We start from the raw sequence: 24,978 nt of genomic DNA on the forward strand, positions 1-24,978 counted from the left end.
AACCAAGGCCCGGAGGAGGAAGGAGCATGGTGAGGTCCCAAAGAACCCAGCTCTCCCAAGTTCTCATCTTTCAGAGGATGGAGGGACCCCAGTAGAGCCCCCAAACCTTAGAATTTGACTGGCTGACTTGGATTAAATGAAGAGAACTGGTTTTTTTGAGGTCAGATACTCCTGGGTATAAAAGCTATTCCTGCCACTTTTTACCAGTGTGACCTTGGGGAAGATACTTTCCCTCTCTGGGCCTCAGTTTTATTTGTAAAATGGGAACAACAATACCTTGCAAGATTGTGTGTGCGTGTGCGCGTGTGTGCGTGTGCGTGTGTGTGTGTGTGTAGCAAGGTTACTTTAAACATAAGTAGAGTGCCGGCATATTGCCCTCCAGAAATTTAATAGGTGTACATTAAATTTGAGTTCTCTTCTCCTTCCCCACGGAGCTAGAGATTGCGCCAGAGATGACAACAAAGCCTCCATCCCCAGGGCAGGGCCCCACCTGCAGCCACAGCCCTACAGCAGCCAAGGCAAGGTGGCAAAACTCTCACAAGCCCCAGCAGATCATCTGAGTTAGAGGGAGGCATGTTACCTCACCGGTCTATCAACATGCTGGAGAGCTTGACTTGGAAGGCAAACCTGGCTTATAAAATCCAAAGAGAGTCATGAGGAGCCTTGGGTCATGCCTATTTCACTGGGATGCTTGGACTGGGCCATCCCTCACTGGTTTGCATCTTAGGACTAGTGATCCGAGATGACTCCTTCTTTAACATTCAAAATGATGGTGTTTTGGGACTTCCCTGGCGGTCCAGTGGTTAAGACCCCGAGCTTCCAATGTAGGAGGCACAGGTTCGATCCCTGGTCGGGGAACTAAGATCCCACATGCCGCGTGGCAAGGCCAAAAAAAAAAAAAAAAAGAAAAAGAAAAACCAAAATGATGGTGTTTTTGAACCTGATGGAGCATTTAGTAGCGTCCGAAGTCATATGATAGGACTGTATCAATTCCTACCACGAATCATGTATTTATTCTTATTGGTTCCAGGGATCAGTTAAAAATCTTTGTCGTTTCAAATGCCAATGAATTAATAATATCAAATAAATATTGTTATTATTTATTGCGAGCTTAAGAATGTGACAACTACTATTCCAAATACTTTGTATTTAACTAAATTAAGCCCCATAACACCTCAATGTGATACTATTATTATGTCAATTTTATAGATGAAGAATTTGAGGCAGAGAGAAGCTGCATCACTTGTGCAAAGTTACACGGCTAGTTAGGAAGTTACATATCCTGGATTTGAACCCCAGCAGTCCAGCTCCAGAGTCGACATTCTCAAAATGTATTTCCTGTCAAGAGAATATTTATTGAGCCATTAATATGTTCTAAGGAAATTGCGCTAAGTGGTTTATCTAGACCAGTGGTTTTCGGCCGGGGGCAATTTTGCCCCCCTAGGGCAGTGTCTGGAGACGTTTTTGGTGATCACAACTCTGGGTGGAGAATGTTACAGGCATCTAGTGGGTAGAGAGACCAGGAATGCTGTTAAACATCCCACAACACCCAGGACAGCCCCCACTAGGAATGCTTCATTCCTGTCACTTGACTCTTTCTTCCCCACCTTACCTTTATACTTTGGAAACTTTCTACAGGAAATTTGAAAGCATAATGTAATGACTACTGATGGATCCTTCACCTAGATCCACCAACGTTGAACATTTCCCCACATATGTTCTGTCTATCCCTCCCTCCACTCCAGTTCTTTCGCTCAGTAGGATGCCTGGTTCGTAGCAAGCCCTCAAAGAATGATTACTGGAAAATGGTGGCAAAAGACGAAAACCTATCCCATATTCAAAACCATCAATGTATCATCGATCTGCTCATTTAAGACTGACACCATAATGTTTTCATTTTTCCCCCCCGGACTTTTTTGGACTTAAGCTGCAGACATGATGCCACACATGTGTCTTAAAAACAGGACACTCTCGGGACTTCCCTGACGGTCCAGTGGTAAAGGATCCGCCTTCCAATGCAGGGGACGCAGGTTTGATCGCTGGTCAGGGAACTAAGATCCCACATGCCGCAGGGCAACTAAGCCTGCATGCCACAACTACTGAGCTCACGGGCCTCAACTAGAGAGCCTGCGTGCCACAAACTACAGAGCCCACACACCCTGAAGCCCACGCACCACAACTAGAGAGAGAAAAAAACCCGTGTGCCACAACTAGAGAGAAGCCCACGCACCGCAATGAAGACCCGACGTGGCCAAGAAAAAAATACAGAAAATAAATAAATAAATAAATAAATAAATAAATAAAAGATCATTCTCCTACATAGCTACAACATCGTTATGATAACTAAGAAAATTCTCCAATTGCCTGAGAATATCTTTTATGGCAGCTTTCCCCTCCACCCAGGGTCTAGTCAAGGTACAAACACTTCACTGGGTTTATGCCACCTTAGGCTTTTTTTTTTTTAAGTCTAGAACAGTTTCCCCTCTTTTTTTTTTTTTTTTTTTTTTTGCGGTACGCGGGCCTCTCACTGTTGTGGCCTCTCCCGTTGCGAAGCACAGGCTCCGGACGTGCAGGCTCAGCGGCCATGGCTCACGGGCCCAGCCGCTCCGCGGCATGTGGGATCTTCCCAGACCAGGGCACGAACCCGTGTCCCCTGCATCGGCAGGCGGACTCTCAACCACTGCGCCACCAGGGAAGCCCTCCTCTACCTCTTTGAATCTGAGTTTCACGAGCAATATTAATATCTCCCTCCAGGGCTCTGGTAAGAATAATGCTATACACTGAATTGTGTTCCCCCCAAATTCATATGTTGAAGCCCTAATGCCTAATGTGATGGTATTTGGAGAAGGGGCCTTTGGGAGGTCATTAGGGTTAGATAAGGTCATGAGGGTGGGGCCCTCATGATGGGATTAGTGACCTTATAAGAAGAAACACCAGCAGCTTGCTGTTTCTCTTTCTCTCTCTGTGCCCCGTGAAGACACAGTGAGAAGTCAGGAAGAGGGGTCTCACCAGAACCCATCCATACTGACATCCTGACCTCAGACTTCCAGCCTCCAGAACTGTGGGAAAATAAATGTGTTGAAGCCACCCACTGTGTGGTATTTTGTTATGGCAGCCCCCAGCTGACTAAGATAGATTAAGTGCTAAAACCCTCATGATGATCTCTAGGACATTATTTGACCTAGAAATAGCTAATGAGTGTAATCCAGTTCTTTTCTATAATCTGAGATTGTTTTTTTTTTTCTTGAATTGCCAAGGTACGGGGCGGGGCTGGGACAGTGAATAAACCACTCACAGTCCTCCTCCCAGACCAAACTTCTCAAAGACAGGGGTAGTGTTTAAGGACCCAGCCAAGCCACAGACACCCTGACACTGTGGCCTAATGCTGGCCCTTTGGTCCACAATGCAGGTGTTGTTGGGACAGACGGAACTTATATGTTTGCAACTTATCACCTCTTGCCAGCTGTAAGACCCTGGGCATGTTATTGGTCTTCTCTAGGCTGCAGATTCCTTATCTGTTACAGGAGGATATTAACTGTGCTTGCCCATAGAACTGTTATGAGAATTAACTGAAATAACATATTCAGACTGCAGGCTAGCATGTAGTAAGCACTCATTAAAAATAGGAAAGTATTAGTTATTAAAAAGAGTGGTAGGGGGCTTCCCTGGTGGCGCAGTGGTTGAGAGTCCGCCTGCCGATGCAGGGGACGCGGGTTCGTGCCCCGGTCCAGGAAGATCCCACATGCCGTGGAGCGGCTGGGCCCGTGAGCCATGGCTGCGAAGCCTGCGCGTCCGGAGCCTGTGCTCCACAACGGGAGAAGCCACAACAGTGAGAGGCTCGCGTACCGCAAAAAACAAAAACAAAAACAAAAAAAAAACAGTGGTAGGGACTTCCCTGGTGGTCCAGTGGTAAAGAACCTGCCTTCCAATGCAGGGGACGTGGGTTCAATCTCTGGTTGGGGAACAAAGATCCTACGTGCCGCAGGGCAACTAAGCCCATGCACCACAACTACTGAGCTCACACGCCTCAACTAGAGAGCCTGCGTGCTGCAAACTACAGAGCCCTTGCGTTCTGGAGCCTGCACGCCACAACTAGAGAGAGAAAACCCGCACACTACTGCTAGAGAGAAGCCCGTGCACCACGATGAAAGATTCTGCATGCCTCAACAAAGATCCCACGTGCTGACGCAGCCAAAAAAATAAAAAATAAGAGAAAATAAATATTATTTAAAAAATTTTTAATTTCTAAAAAGTTAAAAAAAAAAAGTGGTAAATTACCAAAAAATAAAACCCTCAACACATCAGAAAAAGGTCAACGGGCTCCTTGAAAGCTACTGATCTGGCATCTCCCTATGTTGGGAATGAGGACTGGGGACCCTGGCATGCCTCTTCTCCTCCTGCAGAAACCAGGGAGACAGGAAATCTCCTCCACTCAGAAATACCGACAGCAGCGTATAAGCGGATGTACTGTGATACGTGTTATGAACAAAATAAACAGAGAGCCATTACAGAGGCTAATGCTGGGGAAGGGAGTCTGTGGATGGACATGTCAGAAGCAAACCTCTCAGAGGACATGACCTGAAGGAAGAGACTGGAAGGGTGAGAAGGAGCCAGCTGTGCAAACAGACCAATAGAAAAGCTTCCTAGGCAGGGGAGCAGCAATTCAAAAGCCCCAAGGTGGAAAGGTGCAGGGCAGGCGAGAGGAGCACGATGTACGTACTCAGCGCATCTGGAGCCTAGTGAATGAGAGCCTGCAATGAGGTGGGAGTGGCCAGCAGGAGCCTGATCACGTGTGACTGTGTGGGCTATGGAAAGAGCAATGGGACAAAATACACATAACATAAAACTTACCACTTTAACTATTTTAAAATATACAGCTGAGGGGCATTAAAGGCATTCGTACTGTTGTGCAGCCATCACCACCATCCATCTCCAGAACTTTTTCATCTTCCCAAACTGAAACTATCCATTAACCAAGAACTCCCCACTGCCCCCAGCCACTGAAGGGCTTTCAATAAGAAGACAGGTAATAAGTCTGGCATTTTGAGATGACAAATGAATGAACGGAAATGGAATGAAAATGGTAGATGAATCACTGCAAAGCACAAGTAGGAGCCGGAAAACAGTAGAGAGGGTGGTGGTTTGGACAAGGAGTGGAGATGAACGAAAATAGGTAGATCTGAGAAACGCTGAGAGGCAACAGAGGCAAGCCTCAGTGTGGCCACTCCTTCCTCCCTGTAGTTGTGTTTGTGGGTGTCCTGGGGCAGGGGAGGTACTCACAGCTGACCTGGGAGCCCAGCTTGTGCTCCCAGACGGCGTGAAGCTGTTGATACTCCTGCTGCGCGAGCTCCAAGCGCTGCTGCTTCACCTGGTAGATCTCCTTTTGTGCACTCAGGGCCTCCTGGGCCACCACCAGGTAATCCTTCAGCATGTGCTCCTGCTCCCGCCGCCATTGTACCCGGGGATCCTCAATCTGAGTGGTTTCTAGAACAGACCCCAGAGACCCTAGGTTAGCACCTCACAAATGTCTGTTGAGTTGGTGGCCTGTAGAATCTACTACCAGAAAACAAAAAGCTTAATAAGTAGAAAATCACAATAAATGTGAATGGGTTAAACTTACCTATTAAACAACAGAGACTCTTCCTTTGGATTAAGCAAACAAACACACACACACACAAACCAGGATCAGTTTACAAACCTGAAGTCAGTCTGTCTGGGAACAGCCAGAGGAAGGGCCAGATATGAGTTCTAATCTAGACAGAGAGGCTCAACAACATTATAGATGCTTAAGATCATTTGTTTTGGCAAAGAGTAAAGGAAAGTAAAATAACTGATATTTCAGAGGATATGAAGAAATACTGTGTTGGAAATGTAAATTAGAACAGCCTTACTAGAAGGTTATCTGACCATGAAAATCAAGAGCCTTAAAACGTTAATACCCTTTGTCCAATAATTTCTCCTGTAGTAATTTATTATAAAAAGCAATAAATTCAGGCAAAAATGCATTTGTACAAAACCATAATAATCATCAAGCACTTATTTAATGTTTACTCTATGCCAAGCACTATTCTAATTACTTTATATCTATTTACTCCTCCAATCCTTACATTAACCCTATAGGGAAGAGTCTTTTATTATCCCCATTAAACGAAAGAGAAAACTGAGACATAAAGAGGTTAAGTGACTTGCTCAAGGTCACACAGGAAATAACTGCTCAAATAAGTATGCTATATTTACATAATACACTAAAACAGCCATTAAAAATAATGTCTTCGAAAAAAATTTTAAAAAAACCAGAAAGGTGCTTATGATATAAAAGTGAGTAGAAGTACTGGGTGCAAAACTGCATAAATAATTTTGTATTTATCAAAATACATATATACATTCTCAAAAAGATTAGGAGGAAACTTAACAAATTACCAACAGCAGATATGTCTTGATGGTAGGATGCCTCTTCTTCATTCTTTTTTTATTTTTTAAAATTATGTGTACAATAAATATGTACAGTGATAACTTGGGAAAAAGTCAGAAGACAAAAAAATTTTTTAAAAAGGGTAGCTGGCGGCTGAGCAGATGTCAAAGAAGTCAAAACCATGTCCAAGAACCAATGCCCGTTGACTGTCAACTCCTCAGTCATTTCCCAGTTGGCGGGTGGGGTAAGGGGCGACTAACACACCGGAAATTGTATAATCACAGCCATATGGTGAATCCAGCCTGTAGACAGGTTTTTCTTAGCCCAAAGAACTTTATTAATTTTGAACTGATTACTGGTATGTAAAAACAAGGAGATTTATACATTAAAATCCCGATGTCTGGTTTTTCTTGATCATTCAGAAGCTCTGGCCACTGTGGGTCCACAATTTATCTGCTTCATTCATTTACGTCATGTGTGTGGCTCCTGAGGGCTTTGAGTTTGTACCTCCTTTTGCAGTCCCTTTAGCTCTCAATCCTCCTGAATAGGCCCCAATGAGTATTTCCAATGAAAGAAAGAAGAGACGGGAAGAATAATCCAAGAGATAGCAGGGCCACGTTCTCATGCCTGCCAATAATCACTGTGTTACAATGGGCAGGCTGCTTGACCTCTCTGAGTCTACTTTTCTAATTATAAAAGAGGATAATGGGCCCTGCCTCACTGCTTCCCAGGAAGCTGTAGCGTACTTACACCCAGGTAAAGTAAACAAATGATGGTGAGAGTAAAGCCAAAACTATTCAATTCTTCAAGCTCTCCTCCTCCCTTTTTCTGGGAAAGAAAACAAGGTGAGAAGATGGCCGGCAGGGGCCAAAAAATTGCTTCTCACAAAGAAAGCTTTGCAACTCTTCAACCAAGTAAGATGGAGGAACACTTGCAAGAGAAGAAAAAAAGCGGGAGGAAAGAATTTACAAAGCTGGGCTGAAAGACTGTGGGGTCCCATTTCCCATCAGCAGATGTGGCTTCCCTCAGGGTTAGGGACTCCTGGGTTCCCCTCAGGGGTCCTGCACTTCTGGCTGACACGGGCCACAGAAAAGAAGAGAAACATGGCCAGGGTGAAGATGTTTTTTAAAGTTTGTCATATGTTTAAAAATTTACATTTTGGGAAAAACACACAAAAAAGAAAAATCTCACAATTCCACCATTGCAAATTCATAAAGTAAGAAATGAGAGTTTAAATCTCTCCAATCCTACATCCTAGAGGTAACTGCCGTTAGGAGTCTCACACACTAACAGATATTGCCCTATGATTATATACAAACCTGTTTATACATACATATCTACACACACAAATTTATTTTTAATGTAAAGTGGCCCATGTCATGTATATTGGTCTGCAATTTGCTTTCATCTCCAAATGATATATCATGTTCATTTTCCCTTGTAGGTACATAAAGATTTACCTCAATTTTTAATTTATCCTTTTTTTCCATTTGTACCACTGTTTTTACTTATTCATTTTTATTTTTTACTTACCTCAATCATTTAAATGGTTGCATAGTATTCCATGGTATGGTGCTAAGATTTATTTATGATAGGGTTTTAGTGGTCTCCCAGACCACTACCAGGAAACATCCGGATTGTTTTCAGTTCTTTTGCTACCACAACCCATGCTGTAGTGAGGATTCTTAAAAACATACTTCTATGAACGTGTGCTATTATTAATTCTGTAGTGTAAAAAGAGGAATTCCTTAAAAGAGGAGCTACTGGGTTAGTGGGTATACACATCTTAAATTTTAACAGACACTACCAAATTATTATCCCAAAGGTTGTACCAATTTTTATCCTCACAGACAGCCTTATGAGACTGCCTTTTCCCCCAGACTCTCAGCAAAATTGCTTTAAAAAAAAAAAAAAAAGGTTGGTACTTCATCCAGTACACTGGGTCCACTCAGCATATTATAATAAGCTATGGAGCTTCAAAAAACAAAAATAAAAACAAAAGCCTGAATTCTGCCCCCAGAACACCTAACCTCAGAGTTTCCAAGAGTAGGGCCCAGGCATTGGCAGTTTTAAGCTTCACCAGGTAACTGCTGTGCAGCCCATGTCCAAGAACCCCTGTTTGCATAGTAGAATCACTGGGGGAAATTTTTTAAATCCCGATGCTCAAACCCCACCCCTGGACCAATTAAATCAGGATCTCTGGGGGTGGGAAGGAGGCAATGGTGACCCGCAAAGCTCCCCAAACAATTTCAACATATCACCTGCTAAGAGGTGACAACACGGGTGCGCTGAGCAGTCACTGAAGGTGGCAGGCAAGGCTGGCAGGTGCGATGCTGGGCTCCAGATAGAATCACCTGCCAGAGGGCTAGGTGAAATGCTGGGTCCCTGACAACTGCCCTGGGGCACCCCTGGATGGATCCTCCCCATGGTGCTCTGGGTTTAATCTGAGAGTGGCGCCCTCCCTTTGGAGGCCGCGCTCCTTGGAGTATAAAAGCACGTGAGAGGCTTAATTGAAGGCTGGCTTGGCTACCATTTTTGGTGACCCAGGCTTTCTTCTGTAGCACAAACCAACACGGATAGATGGATGCACAGGCAGACAAACACAACCCACAACCCCACAGCAGAACACTGGTTTCAACCTGGTTGCATGTTGGAAATTACCCCAGAGATTTCCATTTAATTGGTCTGCAGTATTAAAGTGGGCATCAATACACTGTTTAAATCACCTTTATTAAGGCGTAATTTAAATACAATGAAGCGCAATCATCTAAAGTGTAGACTTGGATATGTTTTGACAAACGCATACACCATAAACTACAGCTTGTTATCAATGTGTAAATGGTTCCTTTACCCTGCAGTCCTGTGTCAGTCACTTCCACCCACTTCCTCCCTCCGGTTCTGTCTTAGAACTTCAAGACGATGGAATCAAGCAGTATGTGCTCTTTGGATCTCACCTCCTTCACTTGGCATAAGGCTTTTGAGACTCATTTAGGTTGTATCAGTCATCCATTTTTTGTTATTGTGGAATAATATTCTATTGCATGAATACAGCATAATTCACTTTTTGATAAACTTCTGGGCTGCTGTTTGAGATTATTATGAATAAGGCTGTAATGAACATGCATGCACAAGTCTTTGCAATGTCTGCATTTTGCTTAGGTAAAACTATCTAGGGGTGGAACTGTTGGCTTGTATGTTAATTATATGTTGAATTTTATAAGAAACTAAAAAACTGTTTTCCAAAATGGTTGTTCTGATTTACATCCTCACTAGTAGTGAATTAGAGTTCCAGTTCCTCCACCTCCTCACCAACCACTGGTACTGTCAATCCTTTTCATTTTAGTCATTACAGTGGATGTATAGTCGTACCTCATTGTAGATTTAATTCCTATTTCCCTAATGACTGATTATGTAAAGCATATTTTTATGTGTTTATTGGCCACTTGTATGTCTTCTTTAGTGAAGTGTCTATTTAAATCTTTTGCTCATACTTTTTATTGCGTTGTTGGGCTTCTTACTATTAAGGTGTAAGGGTTCTTTTTATAGTCTTAATATGGATCTGCTGTCAGATATATGTACTGCAAATATTTTCTCCTTATATGTAGCTTGCTTTTTCAGTTTCTTAATGGTCTTTTGAAGAGCAGAAGTTTTAATTCAATGAAGCCCAATTATTACTTTTTTCTTGTATGCTTAGTGCTTTCTGTGCCTTGTCCAAAAAACCTTTGCCTACCCTAAAATCTTGCAGATTTTCTCCTTAGTCTCCTTCTCGAAGTGTTCTAGTCTTAGCTTTTTTTTTTTTTTTTTTTTTTTTTTTTTGCGGTACGCGGGCCTCTCACTGTTGTGGCCTCTCCCGTTGCGGAGCACAGGCTCCGGACATGCAGGCTCAGCGGCCATGGCTCACGGGCCCAGCCGCTCTGCTGCATGTGGGATCTTCCCGGACCGGGGCACGAACCCGTGTCCCATGCATCAGCAGGCAGACTCTCAACCACTATGCCACCAGGGAAGCCCATAGTCTTAGCTTTTATGTTGAGGTCTGTGGTCCGTTCTGAATTTATTTTTACATATGGTGTGAGGTGGGGGTAGAAGTGGAGATGTATTTTTTTCCACATGGATACCAGTTGTACTAACAACTCTTGAAAAGACTGTCCTTTGGGGACAGCTCCCTAGGTGGCTGTAATGAGCTGTGCTAACTGCTGTTCATCCTGAACTGGTCACACTCTGTGGGGTCCTCCCAAGCCCAGCCCCTTCTGCTGACGCTCCACTTCCTTAAGTCCACCTCACCAGAATAGATAACTTTACACCTGGGCAGGTTCTCAGAGATGTCCTTGGCCAACTATTTTTGAGTTCTTGTTTTTATTAAAGCTAAACATGGACATAGTTTAATCATTCAGCATGTCACGAACTCAGCTACATACAACATCATCCCTCTATCCCCCTCCCCCGCATGCCCCCTCTCCCCAAAATGCAGCTACTTCCAGTAAACATTTAGCCGATTGGGCGCAGCCATCATTGAGACCCAGTTCTTCAGCCTCCCCCAGGCTCCAGACCTCTACCTACAAACACACTCCACACTCACGCTCCATACAGCTCACACGTTCACCGCACTTCACACATCCCTCACCCCACCGCCTCTACCCATCACACGCCTGCTTTCTACGCGCACCACACGCGCACCCACGTGACTAACACTACTGAATTCTCTAACGGCTTGAACGACAATTGTCTTAAAAACAGCTGAACATCTGGAGAACGTCCATCCTTGTTAGTATGGAAATGAATGCAAACGAAAAACAACGAAGTAACAGTTTAAACCTGTGATGAATTTATCGAAAAGTAACTAGCCCCATACTGACTGATGAAGGTATGAGAAAAATAGTACCCTTATTGCTGTGGCAATACAGATTGATACGATCTTTTAGAAATACTTATCAAACTAGGAAGAGGCACCACAAGTCTCACAAGTGTTCATAATCTTTCACTTAGCGATCCTACGTTTGGAAATACAACTCCAGGAAAGTATCACAGAAGAAAAAAGCAATATGCATAAAGATTCTTCCCTAGTGTTATTTATTTATAACAAACAAATGGAAAGGACCCACAAGGTCAGCAATAGGGGGGTATTATGGTACACTCATTATGTGTTAAAATGTATCAATACATCTATTTGATACATTAAAAATGACAAATATGAAGACTAGGCAGCATCTCTCAAATATTCATGACATAGTATGAAGAGAAAACAGCAGAACACACAACTTGATCACTGATTAAAACCATCTAATCATGCTGGATGTACACGGCAGTGGGAAAACTGAATACGGATAAATGAAATAATGAAAGAAGGTTATATCTTGGAAAGAGTTGTCCATATTTGCTGTTTCCAATGCCTCCCCTCCGTTGTTTTTTAGACTCACTCTAGTCAGGCTTTTGCCCCCAGTCCTTGTCCAAAGCTGCCCTCCAAGTCAGGGTCACCAGCGTCACAGGGGTTTGCTAAATCTATCGGTCAATTCTCAGTCCTCTTCGTATTTGATCTGTCAGAAGCATTTGACGGGGTTGACACCTCTCTCCTCGGTATGCCTCCTTCACATGGCTGCCAAGACGCTCTCGCTTTCCTTCCCACCTTTCCGATCACTCCCCAGAATCATGACTGGTATTCCTCTTCTCTGTACCTTCTCCTGTCTGAGGACCCCATGGCTCATTCTTTGATTGTCTTCTCTCTGTCTTGACTTATTCCTTTGGTGATCCCATCCAGCTTCATGTCTTTAATACTCTCTATATGCCAACAACGCCCATATACACATCTTCAGCCCAGATCTCTTTTCCAAACACCATATTCCTACATCAAACTGACCAGCGACATCTTCTCTCAGGTGTTTAACAGGTATGGAAGATGCGACACATCCCAATGAACCCTTGGTCCTCCTTCCTAAACCCACTCCTCCTGCAGTTTTCTCCATCCAATAAATGGCAACTCCATCCTGCCAGCTGCTCAGGCCCAGAGAGGCTCATTTATCCCGTTCTTTCACACCCCATGTGCAATCTATCAGGAAGGCTTGTTCGCTCTATCTTGAAAATACCTCCAGCTTCAGGCCACTTTTCACCACCTCTACCACTACGGCCTTGGTCTGGGGCACGGTCCTTTGTCACCTGGACTATTGCAATCATCTCTTACAAGTCTCCCTGCTTCTGCCCCTGTTCCACTAAGGTCTATTCTCAGCAAAGCAGCCAGAGTGACCCTTTTAAGACATAAAACAGGTCACGCCACCCATCTGCTTAAAATTTTCCAATGGCTCCCACCGTGTTGAATAAAAGCCCGAACCCTTCAGGTGGACCACTGCCCACACCCTGCTGGCCTGATACCCTTCTCCCCGCTTCCTCACAAATTCTGCTATATGCACACCTGCGTCCTTGCCATCCCTCAAGCAAGCTAAATGTGATCACGCGGTGGAGTTTTTGTTCGATCAGCTCTCTCTACTTGAAACGCTCTCCCCACCTCCTTCAAGTCTTAGCTCAAATCTCATTTTCTCGACAAGGTCTTCTTCCTGAAGACCTTTACCACTATCCCTGCCCGCCACCCACAAAGGCACCCCAGCACACCTCAGCCCCATGCTCTGCTTCCCCTTTTCCCGTAACACTGACCATTGTCTAATATACTACATAATCTGCTTACTTATTCTGTTTATTTTCTGTTTCTCCTGCCAAAATGAAAGCTCTGTAAGGATAAGGATCATTGCCATTTTGAACTCTCACGTACCCCACGCTCCCAGAACAGTGCCTAGAACACTGTAGGAGGCCAATAAATATTTGCTGAATGAATGAACGCTGGATGGTGGATTTAATTTGTTGCTCAATTCTATTGTGTCTAGAACTCTTAAGAGAGTAATTGCAGTCAGTGGACACACAGAGGATTGGTCTGAGCCCACAGCTCTGAGGGCTTGGGCCTCGATGGTCACACACATACCGCATCTGTATCACCGGCTCCGTCTGCGGAGGTGGTACCCTCCGTCCAATGAGAGCACCTTCCAGCCAAAAGAAAACCAGTAGCCCGAGAGCTGGTAAAACTAGCAGAGAGAATTCTTCCTACTGTGATTCTCATTTACTCACCTCCCAACACATACCCCCATTTCTGCCATCATCCCCTCCAGAATAAACTCTGCCACTGCATGATACTCCGTCCTTCTATCTCTCCAACAACTCCCAGAAGCACCTGAAAATCTCACTCCCACCATCAGATTTTAATGAGGGGGATGCACTCAGCAATTACAAACAGGAAAGGACTGATTAGGGGTCCTGTACATCAGTGTTTAACCCAGCATACCGTGCAGCCCTCCAAGCATTAACCTCATTCCCCATACATACTCAATTAGGCATATTTACTTCTCATTATCCCGTATGCAATCATGAATGCTAATAAAAACCTCGGCTACCACCAACAATGCAATTAATGCCATTAGCTGTCTCTCAGAAACTCTCCTATGCTTTGGTGCCAACAACAGTCTGCTCATTCACCCACTTGGTCGTGCGTTCATGCACGTATGCCCTTTTCTATGTAGCAAAGGTCAAGTGCACACCTACTAAGTGCCTTACCAGGCAAAGGCCTGGGACTAGACAGATGAATTAGACATTGTCCTGCTCTAGAAGAGCTAGTCTCAGTAGGTGAATGGTTATACTACAGAGCGATGAGGGGCACAGCAGAGGTACGACCAGGTGCTACTGAAACCCAGAGGAGGAGGTGGATGGAGAAGCCCGACTCCACTCCCAGCACCAGTTCAAATCCCAGCTCTGCCATGTTTTGACTCTGAGCGTTGAGCAGTCGATTTCTACCTCTGAGTCCCATTTATAAGGGGGGGATAATCACCCTGGCATGCCACAGGGAAGCTGGGATGATTGAATGAGTGGTGTCTCTCCAGTTCCTCTCCCAGCACACAGCACAGAGTACACACTCAGGAAACAGGGACCACTGGGATTTGGTGCCCTAATCCCAACCTTCAGAAACATGCCTTTGCATCCCATTTTCCTCTTGCCTGAAAGGACAAAAAGGAATCCCACAGTTCAGAAGGTGGAGAGCGAGACAGAAACATCCTCTTTCCTCTGTACACATGAACAAATGGGGCAGCGAATTTCCGAGGACAGGAATAGTCTTGGCCGAGAAGGTGTGTGACGGATGAGGCCCAAATACACATCAACTCTCCCCAGCTGGGGTACCTCGATCTGGGTTCTTCCACCTGTCAGACAACATGCTTCTGCCTGTATCAACCTATGCCTCCATCATAGTCAGAGAGACAAAGACACTAAGAATCTTCACTCTGGGTCAGGATACCTGGAGCACAGATACGATGTGAGGGTGGGCTGAACGGTGTGATGGGCTAGAGGCACATACACTCAGACCACTCCATGACAGACACATATGTGTGCATGCTGGCTGCTGGGGACCTGCTTTGGGGGCAGTGACTGCTCCAAAATGGTCTGGCAATGGCAAGGACACATCTACCTTATATGAAAAAAATCTGTATGCATGGAAATCAATATATGTAAAAAAAAAAAAAAAAAGAATCTATGTACATATACACATAAACACACATGACTGGGAAATTTCTGGAGTGATACACGAGAAATTGATAGCAGTGGTTGCCTCTGTAAAAGCGGGGAGATGGGTTGTGAGAGGTGGAGTTTTAGATTCTATTTAAAATCCTTCTGAACTGTTATTTATATATGAGCATACATTATCTATCTATATCTACATTGACATCTCTGTCTAACTCTACGTGAAACAAAACACAATCTGGCTTCATGAGTCCCTGCTGGTAGCTCTTCCAGACTTGGGGGGCTGGGCAGGAGGCAGAGGGATGGGCAGAGGGGATGGGAAGGGAGGACGGCCAGGAACTTACTGGTGTTGTGGTCTATGAAGTAATCTCCAACCTGTGGGTCGTACGCCTCTTCCCATCCCAGCGGCAACTCATCACTAATGCAGTCAGCAAAGGTGAGCGGTTTGGTGTACCTGGCAAGGGAGAGGAGAAACACTCCGTCAGCCTACGGTCCCCAAGACCCCGCAACACGTAGGTGCTCTCAACCTCCCTGCTCCTCTGCGCTGGCCCACCAGATCTAGAAGCTTTGCACTGTGACACCAGCTCTGCTGTCCCCGGGGAAGATGAACGCATAACTGGAGCAGCGGGATGGGAGCACCTGGGAGGGAGGCGGGGAATGAGCTCGGCTCCCAACTTTGCCACAAACTGGGCAGTGATTTGAGCAAGTCACCTGCTTTCTCTGGGCCTCTGTTTCTGCACCTCTAAGGGAGGGGGGGTCACAGGAAAGGGCTCGAGGGTCAAGTCTTACTTCCGGACTCGAACTCCAGCCCTCTCTGGCTGCTCCTCCTGCAGTTCACTTGTCCACCACAGCCCCAGCCATCCCCCCGGCTCTAGCCCATGCCTGTCCTACCTACTTCCCCTCTGGAAAGCTAGCTAACTGCAGCATCTAGAAGAGCAGATGTTCCCTCCTTGTGAGTTTGGCCGTATTTCTTTGCTTCCTGGGCCGATTCCCAAATGCCTGTACCCACTGCTGTCCTTCCCTGCAAAATCCAGGCCAAACTGATCTTTTAGCGATAACCACCCTCTAAGTCACCATATTGTGGGGAGTGAGGTGGTGGTAATCACCCAGTCCTGGTGGCTAAGTCAGATGGACAGACAGACAAATCACCCAGCTAAACACACACAGGTTTTTCAAGGCTGGAAAACACCATAAACCCTTGGTCAAGCACTTTAGCCAGCGTGCAGGGAGCCGGGAATCCAGGTACACAAAAGTCCGCCTGAACGGCGCCCCCAGACGGCCCCTTTGGGTTTTCCCCATAGCTGTACCTGCCTAAAATACATATTCTAATACTCCCCCTCTCCTGTCTGCTCCCAATCCCCTCCCAGTTCTGGAAGCCCGGAAGGCTCTGCTTCAACACTCTTTAGACAGATTGGCAAACTGACGTACCATGGGACAGGAGGAAAGATGAGTGAGACGGGGTCTAGGATTCCTGATCGAGAACGTCCCTCCAAGCCGTACGAAATGACTCTCCCATCTTGTGCAATCCCCTTCCCTCTTAAACCCACTCCAAATCAAGCTTAAAGCAAAGTATGTGGCGGAAAAAGAAACACTGAAAGAGCCCCTGGTGGATTGACCTGGTGTGTTCATGGACCACTATATATCCAGGGTCTGGTAGGCTAAGAAAAGTATCTATTGACTGAAGGAATGGATAGTCCCAAAGCTTCTGTTGGTCAGTAATTTACTGCTGTATTGTGGGAGACAAAGGATGAGGGCAGAGGCGTATATGATATGCAACAGACTAAGCCCTATCCAGTAAGGATTCAATAAGCATCACTTACCAGCTGTGCGAGTATGGCAACTTACTGTCGCTCTCTGAGCCTCAGTACTTTTATCTGAAATGTGGGGATAATAATAACTCTCCAGGTTGTCAAGTCAAATAAAGTCATGTTTGTAAAAACATTTAGTGCAGAGGCTGGTGCAAATGAACGCTCAAAGAACATTCTTCTCTGCTTCCCAGAAGGGGAAACTGAGACTAAGAAAGATTAAATAACATTCTCGATGTCCATAACAATGACAAAGCTGGGATTTCAAGCAAGGCACTCTGTCCTCAGAGCCCCTGCTGTGAGCCGAAAGGTTCTCTTGAAAGTTGACATCTTCAATGCATCTCCTGAGCCCCTCGCAAAATTACAAGGCACCGTCTTGGAGTAAAAGAAGGAAGAGGTGGGGAAGACACAGGTGATTTCCTCGGGTCAGAAGGCACTTCATTCAGGAGCACCTTTGCCAACCTGGATAAAGTTTCTGCAAAGCTGTCTTCAGTCCACTCCACCCCTCCACCCCAAGCCCCGCCCAGACTTCAGAAACAAAAGACCATGTCCCTCAGTACCTCCTCCTCTTCCTCAAACTACTGTAAATGATTTGTTCCCACTTCCTTATGGAGAATGAAGACCAGTGACCAATGGCCAAATCTCATCCAACATCATTTCATCTAACACAGCTTTGAAAATACCTCTGAAGGAAAACTCCATACAGAGGCATACTCCTCCACGGCAAGTGCCTCTATTACTGCGGACAGATAAATCTGGGAGGGAACAGGAATGCCTGAGCCAACCACAGTCAGACCTTTGTTTCTGACTCATTCCTCTCCCTGGGCTCAGCCCTGAGAAGCCCCACCTGCCAGCCTGGCTGGGGAGATGGGAATATTGTTAGTTACACTTTGCAACCTAGAGAATCAAGAAGATAAAGATTCATCTCCTCTCCACAGCTCCCTGAATCCCTGTGTGGATCATTACCTTTCAAAATTCTTCCCTGGGGACGAATTAAATGATTTCATCAATGGTGCATCTAAGCAACAGAATCCCCATGATCGGTGCTCAATAAATATTTGTGTAATGGGTGAATACAATAATGAATACCTAAGAACAAAAAATAATGGTGTGTTCTATATTTTGCCAACATGGAAGGATGCTCTTAACACACTATGAGGAAAAGCAACATTGTTGAACAAGATATATACAATGGAATATCACTCAGCTGTAAAAAGAAACGAAATTGAGTTATTTGTAGTGAGGTGGATGGACCTAGAGTCTGTCATACAGAGTGAAGTTAAGTCAGAAAAAGAAAAACAAATACCATATGCTAACTCATATATATGGAATCTAAAAAAAAAAAAAAAAAGGTACTGATGAACCTAGTTGCAGGGCAGGAATAAAGAGGTAGACATAGAGAATGGACTTGAGGACACGGGGTGGGAGGGCGAAGCCAGGGCTAAGTGAGAGTAGCATCGACATACATACACTACCGAATGTAAAATAGATAGCTGGTGGGAATCAGCCGCATAGCACAGGGAGATCAGCGTGGTGCTCTGTGACCACCTAGAGGGGTGGGATAGGGAGGGTGGGAGGGAGGCTCAAGAGGGAGGGGATATGGGGACATGTGTATGCATATGGCTGATTCACTTTGTTGTGCAACAGAAACTAACACAGTATTGTGAAGCAATTATACTCCAATAAAGATCTATTAAGAAAAAAAAGCTACAGGATACTGTTACAGTATATGACATTTTGCCTAAAATGTGTATATGTTTATAGAAGAGGAACTGGAAAGATATACATTAAAATGCTATCTTGGTATAGGGATTTTAACATAATTTAACTTTTTCCTTTCTAATCATTTTTTTAACTAGTTTCTCTGTAATATTCCTGTATCAGCTGGAATTAAAATATTTAATAATGGCTAAATCTGGGCCTAGAAAACAAGTTACGTACATATCATGTTCCTTCTCTGGGCCACAGGCACTCTTCCTCTATTTTACCAGTGAGAAAACACACCCAACGCCACAGAGCTGGCAAACACCAGAGGTATAACCTGAAGCCCCATTGCCTGACTACAGAACCTGAGCTTTGCTAATAAAAACTGACAAGACCAAGGGAGTCTCAGAACAACCTGGAACACAAAGGAAGCTATGCCCAAGATATGGATGATGAAGCTGGGCAGGGGGGAAATCTGAAGCAGGCAGAAGGTACCCAAGCTGCGTCCTATTTGCAACTTCAGTATTCTTTCTATATCTTGGTGCAAAGCTACTCAATACACTGGGATGATGCACGACTGCTTCATGAAAAGACAGCTGTTTCACAGTTACCACGACAAGGGATTCACTGAGCTCTGTGTGTGAGGATGGGGACTGAGGGAGGAGCGGCAGGTCTAAAACACCCAAAATGCATCACTTTTCCAGAAAACCATTAACTCCACTGATTGTTCCAGCCTTGGACATCAAGAAGCCAGACCTGAAGTAAATGTTAGATACAAGTATCAGTAAGGTACCCGACATTGGATATCCTACCGGGGCTGAGATGCTGATTCCTGCCTGCGGTGAACACAGACATCGTGCCCCACAGGGATAAAGAAGAGGGAATCCAGAGGACCCAATGTGAGACAGAGGGGGGCAAGAGGAGAAAGGAAGGCTTTGGGTTTGATATTCAGGCTTCCCTTCAAAGCGATCATGGAAAAAAAACCCAGAGGGCTGATATCCAGACTCCCAGAGCTCTTCCATGGGAAAGAGAAAAGCTTCTATTGGAAGACTATGCAACTTACAAGAAATCTGGACAGCGAGATTCTCTCTGGAACAAATGCCAAGAGGGAGATGAATTATTCAGTGTGCAGAGACGTGTCATTCAGAGAATAAGGATGAAGAGAAGCGTTTTTAGCTGCACAAGGATTTAAACACACACACACACACACACACACACACACACACACATATATACATGTGCACACACTCCTCTTCCCAGAGAGAGGAACTGTCCGTTTAAACCAGTCTCCCCTGGGAAACTGTGGGTGCTTCTCTGGCCTGCAGTGCTTCCCCTTGGGCAAGCGCCAAGAATGTGAGCTGGGAAGAGACGTCTGCTTTCAGATGCGGCCAGGACTTGGGGGCCTGCCTGCAACTCCCAGCCCCCAGCCCCTGTTGAAGCGATTCACCCCAGTCCAGCCCGGTACAGTCCCTTCCTCCAGCCTCCAAGTCCTGGGCTGCTGAAAACCCAGATCGCGAAATCAAATGACCCAAATGCCGGAGGGGTGAGAGGGAAGGAGGGAAGAGCGCCAAAAGAGAACTAGCTCTGCCTCTTCTTAATTACACATCTCTGAAGGAACACAAACATTCCTGAATGTTTCACAACAGGCTCTCTTGGAAAAAAAAGGGGCCCGGATGTGTTGCCTTGGAGACAGGTAGGGTTCTGTGGGATCACCTGTCCAGGAACGCAGGCCCCTCGTCCTCTTTCCAGCTCCACATCGCCACGGCTGGCATTCGGTATTCAGACAGCGCGTCTTTTCTAAGGAGGCAGCTCAGAGAAGGAGCAGAAAGCCTTTTGCCAAGTCTAACACTGGGTGGTGATTCTCTTGGGACTGAAGAACGCATAACATATCTTTCATGTTCCTAGTGCTTCCCCAGCAATCTGAACGCTTCCCACAGTAACCTCTTTATCGCCGTCCAGCGGGATGCTGGCCCCCCCAGACCGTGCTCTCTCCGAGGGCCAACTGGGCGGGATGGCTTTCTAAAGGGCCCTGCAGACTGCATGCCAAGAACTGTCCAAACTTTCAGCCGAACCTCTCCTCCCAGCCCAGGCACAATGGCCAGGCCGGTTCTTCCCGCCCCGGGGTGTTTCACACGCATAGTTCCCATAGCTCAGGATTACACAACTCCTGAGGACACGCCACCACCGGACCTCGGCAGAGCCCCAGTGCTAAGCAGCCCACACCTGCAAGGCTGGGATGGCCCGAAGAAAGTGCCATCTTTGCAATTCTCCTTCCTCCCTTTAATTCGGTTTGGTGCAAACACCTTCATTCATTCCTTAAACGAATCTGGGGATGAAAAAAAAATCACCATCTCATAGTTGGTGAGGACGGCTGAGCACATGAACCACAGCTGAATCGGAGCAAACACCCAGCTACAGAAGTGGACGAGACAGACAGGACCTTGCCCTACGCTCCCGTCAGGGAGACATCCCAACCAGAAAATGAATCCACAGGATCGTTTCAGAGACTCATGGTATTCAGAAAAGTACAACAGGGTAGTGGGATTACGTGTAAGGGTGGGGTGGGGCAGGGCAGTCAAGGGAAGCTTCTCGGAGGAGGTGATCTTGGAGGGGAGACCAGATGGTGGGAAGCAACAGGAACAGCCAGTACAAAGGCTTTGGGTAGGGATGATGGTGTGAGGAACAGAAAAGAAAGCCGCATATCTTCACGTTATGAGTGATGGACTGGAGGTAGAGTGGGCAGAGGCTGGGCTTTTGGGGCTCTGGGGTCCCCGTTAAGACTTTGAGCGCCACCCCAGTGCCGAGCTGCAGAAGGTGACCCAGAGAGGCTCTCTGACTCACCCTCTCCTCAACTCCTTTCTCCCTCCTTTCAATCAGTCCTCCAAGCAACAGAATTTATTGCGTGGGCTTCCCTGGTGGCGCGATGGTTAAGAATCTGCCTGCCAATGCAGGGGACACGGGTTCAAGCCCTGGTCTGGGAAGATCCCACTTGCCGCGGAGCAACTAAGCCCGTGCGTCACAACTACTGAAGCCCGCGCGCCTAGAGCCCGTGCTTTGTGTAACAAGAGAAGCCTGCGCACCGCAATGAAGACCCAACGCAGCCAAAAATAAATAAGTAAATAAATTTATAAATAAAAATGAAAAAATAAACTCAATCAGGCTTTAAAAAAAAAGGAAGAATTTACTGCATGGACACAACAGACTGGTCCCACGCCAGACACGACGAGGGCTAAGACACTTGAATAAGCCTTGTTTCTGCCTTCGAGAGCAGAGGGTCTGGCCAGGCAGACGAGGCTTACACTGACAGCAGGGAGTGGCCCATCCCTGTGACAGTATGTATGGCGGTTCTGCTACCTTAGACTGTGAACCCCAGGCAATGAGAGGATGCAGGGATAGTTAATAAGATGCTAGGTCAGCTGTACAGATGTGAAAGACCAAGGGGGTGGGAGAAGGGAGAGACTGAGACGACGGGGTGTAGGCCGGGGAGGCTGGAGAAGGAAGTAATCCAGGGAAGACGGTGGTGGGCTTCACAGCTAATGGGGAGGCAGGGTAGTTGCTACCCACAAAGGCTGCGGAATTGATGCTGGGCTGAAACCCACTTTCTGCTTCGTCTACAACCACAGGTGTGTTACTTAACCTTGTTAGGAGTTTCCTTCTCTGTGAAACTTAGAAATTCCAATCTCATAGGGTGTTGCAGGGATTAAATGAGATAATCCATGTAAAGTGCTTAGCGCAGGGCCTGCCATGTAATAAGCCCTCAGTAAATGTGGGCTGTTAACAGCTGAGAGACTTCTGTGCTCTGTGCACCGTGAGAATTGTGTCATCTCTCATCTTAAGCTGGTCGGATATGGTAGCTATTATCATATCATCATCATCATCATCACTGTCCCCATTTTTCAACTCGAGAGGTACGAGTGGTGGTAAAAGAAAAATCATAAGCTCTAGAGGGGTTGCAATGCAGGCGCCATCACTTACTCACTCTGTCCACTTGGGCGTGAACCCTAACTTGCCTGAACTTGCTTCTCCATCAGTAAAGCGGGGATGCTCAGAGTGACTACCTGTTAAAATGAGCTATGCTCGAGCCCACGGCACACAGGGCTCAACCAACATTACCTGTTCCTATCGGTTAGGGTTTATATCCCTTTCCATGATGAGGCAAAAGACTTGTTCATGCTAATAGCCAATACGCCTTGCGCCGTATTCCAGCGCCTCCTTTCCTGGACGACTTGGGACTGCTTAAGCTCTCTGTTTTTTTGCGAAATTAAACCAGAGAAAGTTAAGAGGTGACAGCGGGATTGGCTCTGGCTCTCAAAATTTGTTCTCTGAAGGAGGCATTTACAACCAGGAATTTCCAAGTTTTCTTTCCCTCACACACTTCCGTCCCTCTCCTCTCAAAACACCTGTCTAGACATTCTGGTTACTCGACCCCCAGACTTCCTTGCTTCCCTACTTTGGTAGGACTGGTTTATCCAGAAGCTTTCTTGGCCTAGTCACTCCCTCTCATTCCTGGCATTCTCCTATGAGGAGGGAAAGTTCCAGACTGTTCCCCCTACCCCCTTCTAGTCTTTAACCCAGGCTTCCACACACCAGTGGCTAACCTCCTCCTGCTAAATCTTGCCTTCACTCTGGCCCCCGCCGAACTGAGCTCTTGGGATCACACACCCGAACCTTGGGCCTGTTCCCTTCCTTCGCCTCCATCCCCATGTCTTTATGCCTACTCATCCCTGGATGCCCTCCAGCTCACTGACACAGTGGTGTTTCTGCTATTTCTCTGCATCTCACTTGCTGGGATTTAAGATTAAGATTCTGAGAACCAGATCATGGATTAGCCTAGGCATGGCCAACTGACTACGGGGTGGCCAAATTCAGCTTATAGATAAGTTTGTCTGTCTACTACAGTGCTGTATTTTAAGAATGGAGCTAGCGTGCCTAGAAGGCAGGCACTCTCTAGCTGCACATAGTCCCCACTGCTCTCTAACATCTTTCTCCTGCATCTTGTCTTATGAAGAGGCAGCACAGAGTAGAAATTAGGAGCACAGGGCTTTGGAGCCAGACTCCTTGAGTTTAAATCTCGGCTCTGCCAGTTTCTAGCTCTGTGACCTTGGGCAAGATACTTAAACTCTATTAGGCTCAGTTTTCATACTTGCAGAACAGGAGAAATAATAATACATTGACTGAGCATGGATTCTGTGCCAGGAACTGTTCCAAGCACTTTACATATGTTAACTCACTTGGACCTCATAACAACGCTTTCAGGTAAGTACCATTCAAACCCACCTTACAGTGTTCTTTGAGGATTAGATGAGATAATGGATGAAATATCACTTTGCTATATAGTGCGTGCTCAATAAATGTGAGCGACTCATTATTATTTTCATTGCTGTCCAAATGAGGCACCTGATGCAGGGGTATTAAGGAATGTTAAAACTGAGTGTGATATCTGGGATCTGACTAATCAACTCCTTGTTTTATTGGTGAGAAAACTGAAGCACAGAGAGAAAGACTTGCCCAGAGCCACCCAAGGACCCAGTGGCAAGGCTGAGACTAAAACCTGGGGACCAACCCCAGGCCTGCATCACACTCATGACACCAAGAGATCAAGTCAGACTGGTGCTGAGTTCAGCTCCATCTGAGATACAGCAATCATCTGAACAGCCTTCAAGAAACAGTTATTGGTAGTATTGTTCTGGGCTAACTAACCCTGTTATACTGGAAGGAGAATTATCACCGTGCCAGAACCCGTATGAAACTATGAAGTTCCCATTCATGGATAGACAAGGTTGGGAGATGGGCCCTTCGTTTTGCTTGTTCCCTTGTTGGAGGGTAATTCTCTTAAAGCCCAGTACCACAGCAGAACACAGCACTGGATATACATGTTTGCCCTTCACCCAGCTCCATTCTCATTCCCGAATTGGGAGTTAGGCTAAGGAGGTTCTGTGCCCTATAGAAAGGGCCAACAGAACCAAATGGGACTCCCAGTTCCATCTTTCTTAGCTGTGTTATCTTAGGCATCCCTTGCCCAGCTCTAAGCCTCAGTTTCCCCATAGGTATAAAGCAGTCATGAAAACCTGCCTCACAGGGCTCTGGTAGCATTGAACGAATTAGTACGTGGGAACAGCTCAATAGAGCCCTTGGCGTGTGGTGCTGGGCAGACATGCAGAGCTCCTCCTTTTTGTATTTATGACCCTGAGGGCACTCAACCCCCAGCTTTGCTCCTTTCCGGTCCCAAGAGCTGGGTTTCCGAGGGGTCCTCCCAGGTGCTGGGCTGTCCAGGAGCTTCCAGCTTGACGGACAGAGGCCAAAGCCACCCTTCCCTGGAATCTGGCCATTCCTGTTCCTTGAGCTCTGACCCTCACCCCAGCCATGCAGCCTGAGGAGCTGATCCTTCTGGAAATGGAACTGGCCATGAAGGCTTCTCTGGGATCCTGACCTGTGGCTCCTTCCATGACAACACAGTCTAGGCAGAGCATTGGAAGGGGAGTGACGAGATCTGGGTTTGAATCCTGACTTTGC

The 24,978-nt window shown here is 46.1% G+C and overlaps 1 protein-coding gene across 1 annotated transcript in view; it reads right to left on the reverse strand.

The window, feature by feature from the left end:
* WWC1 (WW and C2 domain containing 1) overlaps nt 1–24,978 on the reverse strand; it is a 152,795-nt gene that overhangs the window by 60,404 nt on the left and 67,413 nt on the right. Inside the window, exons 2-3 of the mRNA XM_082835734.1 lie at nt 15,301–15,410; nt 5,281–5,484 (exon numbers count right to left, since the gene is read on the reverse strand). Coding sequence (XP_082691860.1) covers nt 5,281–5,484; nt 15,301–15,410 — 314 coding nt within the window. The remainder of the gene's footprint in view (nt 1–5,280; nt 5,485–15,300; nt 15,411–24,978) is intronic.

Source organism: Leucopleurus acutus, assembly GCF_964270905.1.
Source record: "Leucopleurus acutus genome assembly, chromosome: 3".
Taxonomy (NCBI): Eukaryota; Metazoa; Chordata; class Mammalia; order Artiodactyla; family Delphinidae; genus Leucopleurus; species Leucopleurus acutus.